Source organism: Cyprinus carpio, chromosome A7 (genome assembly GCF_018340385.1).
Source record: "Cyprinus carpio isolate SPL01 chromosome A7, ASM1834038v1, whole genome shotgun sequence".
NCBI lineage: Eukaryota > Metazoa > Chordata > Actinopteri > Cypriniformes > Cyprinidae > Cyprinus > Cyprinus carpio.
In genome coordinates this window covers 28,000,985-28,007,198 of record NC_056578.1, presented here as the reverse complement: position 1 = coordinate 28,007,198, position 6,214 = coordinate 28,000,985, and the positions used below count along the sequence as shown (strand labels likewise).

General features: G+C 36.8%; 1 protein-coding gene across 1 annotated transcript; it reads left to right on the top strand.

The window, feature by feature from the left end:
- The first annotated feature begins 2,029 nt into the window (after positions 1–2,029).
- On the top strand, positions 2,030–3,974 carry LOC109064860 (cyclin-dependent kinase inhibitor 1B-like). Its single transcript, XM_019081887.2, has 3 exons — positions 2,030–2,668; positions 2,782–2,893; positions 3,144–3,974. Coding segments are annotated over exons 1-3 (636 nt in total). The 5' UTR covers positions 2,030–2,145; the 3' UTR covers positions 3,145–3,974.
- The last annotated feature ends 2,240 nt before the right edge of the window (positions 3,975–6,214 follow it).

Below are 6,214 nucleotides of genomic sequence, written 5' to 3'. Positions count from 1 at the left end.
AGCATTATGCATACATGTCCAGCACAGATATTTGAGCATTGGATAAAATCAGGTTCAAAATTCTTGTTTCTTTTTGTTGACATATCAGAGTTTCCAAAGGGAAATTTGGATCTCTCTCTCTCTCTCTCTCTCTTTTTAATTCCATTAAAATTTAATTGAAATCTAACAGATGCAAATAGATTAAAAATGTAATAAAATAAACACTTAAATGTCTATTAATGTAATGTTTTTGTTTCTACTAGTCTGAAAGTAGACATGTTGGAAGCAAATTAGGCCAAAATCTCACAATTGTTCAGTGCATGGACTGTGTGTGTGTGTGTGTGTGTGTGTGAGAGAGAGAGAGAGAGAGAGAGAGAGAGAGAGAGAGAGAGAGAGAGAGAGAGAGAGAGAGAGCCTTGTCTTGCGAATGAAAAATAAGTCTGCCATCAGCTGAGGACGAGTGTATCTGTTGATAGTGTGCAGTTACGGGAGTTGGCCACTAGGTGTCAAGATACAGCACGAAGACGATGTCGAGGTCGTCCTTAAAATGCGTGCAAATCTACCACAGGCTCTGTCTGAAACATTAAAATTGCTGCCTCTTGAGGCAGTATACGGTAGTAGGAAGGCATCAAGATGCAAAGGAAGCTGGTCTGGAAAAAAAAAAATCAGTTTCTTTCAGAAATGGGCTATCGCCGTCTCGCTGACTAACTAGGCAACAGGCCATATCAACACAATTTTATACATTCAGGAGGAGCTATAATTATTCAAGAAATAAATGTTATCTGTTTAGTCAACATGTAAGTTCAAATATTAGATGTGAAATATATAAATGTATAACCGAGTATATACTGCTAATAAGCGGTGCATGCGATGAGTTGTCAGCCTGCAGACAAGCACTCACCCCGAGCGAACTAGCGTGATGTGCAGCGATATTGTTGTTATATGGACATTATCTTGGGAAACTTTAGCACATAATGTGGAAAACTTAAATTTATTTCACACTTAATTAGCATGTTTTATTTGGATGTTACTCGTTTCGAGTTTCCTTGAATCTTCGTGATGATTTATCACGACACGCACCGCGGCCATCTTGCCAATGCGCTGACGTCATCGCCCGAGTCACCTGGTTGGCTGAGCTTCGCGCGCCAGTTGTGGGTACCGCCCAGCGGCCGGCGTCAGAAACGCGCGAATTTGAGAAGTGTTGCGACTTGATTTAGATTCAGCGTTTAGATTTGTGTGTGTCGTTTCGATTTCGGTATTTATTATACCGCATTTAATGCTTGTTTCATAATTTATACTAAATACATAAATATGTAAACCCTGAGGTGTGTTATTTTGAAATGCACCATTTTAAAAATATGTTCGAGCTAAATGTATAATTTAAGAGATGCAGTCGAGTCGGTGCCCGCGAGCATTTAAAGATAATGTCATTGAATGCTAAAAACTATAATTTACACTGAATGAAATAATGTTGAAACTGAGCCAGCACAAGTACACACTTTATGAACAGCAGGACATTGTTATTAATGAAATGAAGATGATAATACATACTGCAGACTAAACCTCACACGAATATTCTAAATATTCAAATACTTTTATAATTAATTTAATAAAGGCTAGAAATATAATTTTATATTTGTGAAATATTTATGTTGCGCATATATATATATATATATATATATATATATATATATATATATATATATATATATATATATATAGTATTGTTGCTGTACATTCCAATTATAAATAATATCGAGAGACCTAGGCTATTATATAGTTTTTTTTTTTTTTTTTTACAATGTTATAAACGGGGTAAATTTTTTTCCAAAGTGTATTTTGTATAAAAAATTACTCCGGTTACAACATGGGGAAAAAAGATTTTTCTTTCTTTCTTTTTTTTTATTTTAATTTTTTTAAACAATCACTTATTTCGTGGTATTAAGGCATGGGCCGTGATTTTCAAACTGTGGTTTTTAAAATGAGGGGGGAAGGTAACTGCTGATACTGGTGGGGGTTTATTACACAGGGCGTGGTGCCCGTCTAGCCAATCGGAGGATTTTGCTCGTACAAACACAGACCTTTAACCACCGGCACAGATATAAACAGACTACAGACAACAAGAACTAAACAAACGTCGGCTCACGGCATTGACTTTTAGGCATCATGACAAACGTGGACGTGTCAAGCAATCTGGAGCGTCATGTTGCACGGAGGACCTTTCCTCTTCTCGCGCGCACAAAGGTTTGCCGAAACCTTTTCGGACCCGTAGATCACGAGGAGCTGCACTGCGAAATGACACGCAAACTCCAGGAGATCTCCGAGCGGGACCAGAGCCGGTGGAATTTTAACTTTGAGACCAACTCGCCTTTGAATGGAGACTACGAATGGGAGGAGATTTCTGAAGACACTTTGGCATTTTTCTACAAGGATAAAGTCCAAAATAAGAGCGCGTCTGTTATTGCAACAGGAGACGCGCCCAGCACTCTTGACTGCGGGTTACATGGGGTTTCCAGGGGTCCGACAGTTCAAGAGTCCGCGGACGTCCCGAGTCGACCCAGCGAACTCAACCAGGAGAACCTCTCTGGTGCACTCAACTCAAGACCAGCTCGTTCTTCAGTCCTCAGAAACAGACGAAAACGGGCACTCATCCCAGAGACCCCCAGAAACAGCACGCCACAAATTACAGGTAAGTGTCTTTAAACTAGAGCTGAAAACAGTGCAAACTGTTTAAATGTCTCGGTATTTAATGTGAAATGCAAGCAAACATGTCTAACGGCTTATAATATTTATTTCCACCAGACTTCTTCCCGAAAAGAAAAAGGACCCAGGAGTCCAAGCAGGATGACGCGAGCTCGCTTCAAGCCGGCGCATCCACCAGCACTGAAGTAACGCCGCGCAAAACTATAAGATGGTACGGATCAGCTCTGTGTGCATCAAACTAGGACTATATCAGTGTTATTACGATTGCAGTGCAGTGTTATTACGATTTTAATCATTATAATTGTTATTTTTATTACCGTATTACTAATTGTAGAAAACTTGTAACTGATTGACGACAACGAGTTCAGTTAAATGCATTTCTTTAATTAAATGCCCATACTCTAAAGCTGTTGTTTAGCTGTGGAACAAACGCTAAATTTCTCGTTTTCTTTGCTTTCTAGATGTTTGCACTCCATGCAGCAGTCCACCTGTGTTTATCTGCAGAGCGGATGAAAGAAATCAAGGGGACACACTTTAACTCTTTCTCATGTAGCAATAATGGCTCCGCCAACAGAGACTTTGTTGCAGTGTTACAATGTCTAAACGGTGCAATTTTATATTTCTTTTGTTTTGACTGTGTAGAGGGCTAGGCCACACTGCTCTAAATAGAGCAATACCTGTTTGTTTTATTTTTTAAATATACTAACTTATTTTATTTATGCTAATAATAGTTGGTTACTCTTTATTATTTACAGCTATTGTTATTGTTTTTATTATTTTGGCCATATTTTATGCTGTGTTTTATTTAAGTTTTGTTCGCAACATCATGCAGAGAATTGTTCTGAGCCGTGTTTGTTAAAGTATATTCTGTAGCTCACGATGTACCTTTGAATCAAAGTGTAAATTAAATTATATTTTTGCTAACCTGGTCGTATTCACGTGTGTTCTTGGCAAAGTATGAATACAGTTCAACTCCGTTGTTGTGGATCATGGGATGTGGGTAAACGGCAGAAGAAGAAAAAAAAATGTTTGCCCTACACTTTTGAAGCATCAACATTTTGCCTGTGACAAAAAGAAGAGAGTTTGGCCTCTAAACAGGAGGGACTCAGCTGTTCCGCCCTCAGTGTTTGTGGGGAGGGATACGCGGGCAGCTGCGTGCTATAGGGAGGATTTAAATGCCATTTTCTTTCCATAATGAAGAAGGCAGGTGCCCTTGGAACCCCGCTTTGTCCACATAAGACCTTCATTTTCAGCACCCACTCAGCTATCCCGCTAATGAAACACTTACCAAGACTTGAACAAAAGGGCTCCTTCTATTTACACGCCAACCACCTGCCGCCCCCTCCCCCTTACCTACACACTATCTGTGAATATAGATACCACCACACGCCAGATCTTTATAATGTCATTGAGACAGGAGAAAGGCTAATTAAAAAAAAAAAAAAAGAGAGAGAGAACAAAAACGATATAGACAAAACAGTGACCAAAACGAAATCTAATGGTGAGCAAAATTTTGTTTAGGCTATCTATCCAATTGTGTGTTTTTTTTTTTTTTTTTTTTTTTTTTTTTTTTTTTTTTTTTTTTTTTTTTTAAAGTAGACTTAAACGTATAGCTGTTTGATTCCTGCATCAATGTCTTGTGTTTCAAATGACGAAAAACAGTAATATCAATTGACATAAAAAAAAATGGTCATGAACAGCTTTTTAAAACTGATAATAAATTGAAAAGAAACGAAATCTGGATAAAGTAGATTGTATTCACAATATATAGAAATGATCTTGTTTAGTCTTTGTAATTTACACGAAAAACCGAGGATTTTTTTTAACTTTGAGAAATCGAAATGTATATATATATATATATATATATATATATATATATATATATATATATATATATATATATATATATATAAATATATATATATATATATAAAATCCGATCGAATTTTGTTAGACTACTCCGAATTTTTTCCTTTAATTTGCGTCGTTCGCGTTTGGTAGGTGAAGAGTACCAGTGTTTTGCCAGATATAGCCTTTCTTTAAAGAAGTTTCCCATTTCCATGACCATCTGGCACCAAAAAAGGCGAAATGGAACAAAGGCCGCTAAAGGCGAGTGCCATCGCATTCACCTGCAAATGAGGCTTTGTGCTCTCATAGAAGCACTCGGTGCTCACAAATCCTGTTTGCTTTTGTTTCTAGTCCGTATCTAGTCGTGTGCGAGAAAACAGAGATACTCCAGTCTGTCATGCCAGCGACTGGCCATCATTCAAATTAAGAAACGAATAACGTTTAGAGATGTGAAACGCAACTGTATTAAGATTGTTGGGTAACACTTTAAATTTGTAGCCAAAATATACATGTAATGTAAACATAATCAGCTAGCTATAATTATATAACAGATATCAATAATTTTATTAGCCTGCTTTTTTTTTTTTTTTACTTAGCTACACAAATAGTCCGGCATCCGAGGAGTTTAATCACTGATGTAGCTCGTGTAATGTGAGTTTTTTTATAAAGTTTTTTTTGTAGTAAGTATTATTTTTGATAGGGAGGTAAAATAAATATATTTACATGAAGGTTTTTTTTTTCTTCTTTTTTTGTCTTTCGTGTGTTAAAACATATTATTGTTCGCGAACCAGCAGACACCAACATGCTTCATAATTATAAGCCTAATGAAAAACGAGGATTTTATTAAACGTAATTGTGTGACTTTAATGTGAGGAATCCCCCAGGGTTTATCTGGACCTCATTATTTGAGCTTTTACACTAAAATCAATATGTCCAGATTGATAGGGTTTCCAATATGGTCCGTTATAGCTCAGCTGGGTTTCCTGACCAGATGGATTACCTCCTCAGGCTCATGGGACATCGACTTTTATCAGCAAATCCCACAGAGACACATTCATTCAGCCCGCGCAGTCTGTACATCATTAAAAGAAGTTAAGAGTTCAGTTTCAATCCTTTTGTTCGGACTAAAACATTATTTAAATCGTGCTCGTTTATTTGACTAAAAACTAGGAAATATTGTGCAATGAATTGTGCAACTTCTGAATTCAAAATACTGTAATAGTAGCCTACGCACTAATCTACAAAATATGATGAAGTAATTTAAATACATAATTTAAATCAAATAAATTGTTTTTCAATCTTTAAAATATAAAGATGGTAAAAATGCCAAACATGTAGTTTTCAATTCTAATTCACTTAAAGAAAACAAAGTAATAAAAAAAGGAGACAAGTCATATGTAACAATTAATGTCCCTCCTCAATTGCCATTCATTTATTTTTCTATAACAGGGACATCACTTTCCCAACATTGCTACCCACAAACATCTGCAATTTGCAACAAAACCATCAAACCATTCATCTCTGTGTTGTAGCCCTCTCTATTTCAGAGCTGTTTCTCTTTCACTAATAAAACCCATAAAACTAGCGGAGGCACTGGCAAGCTGTGTCTTCAAGGCTGGATAGACCTCTATGGGTTCACTAGCTTGAATTAATGGCATTTGGTCCTAAAATTTGCTCAGCGGTC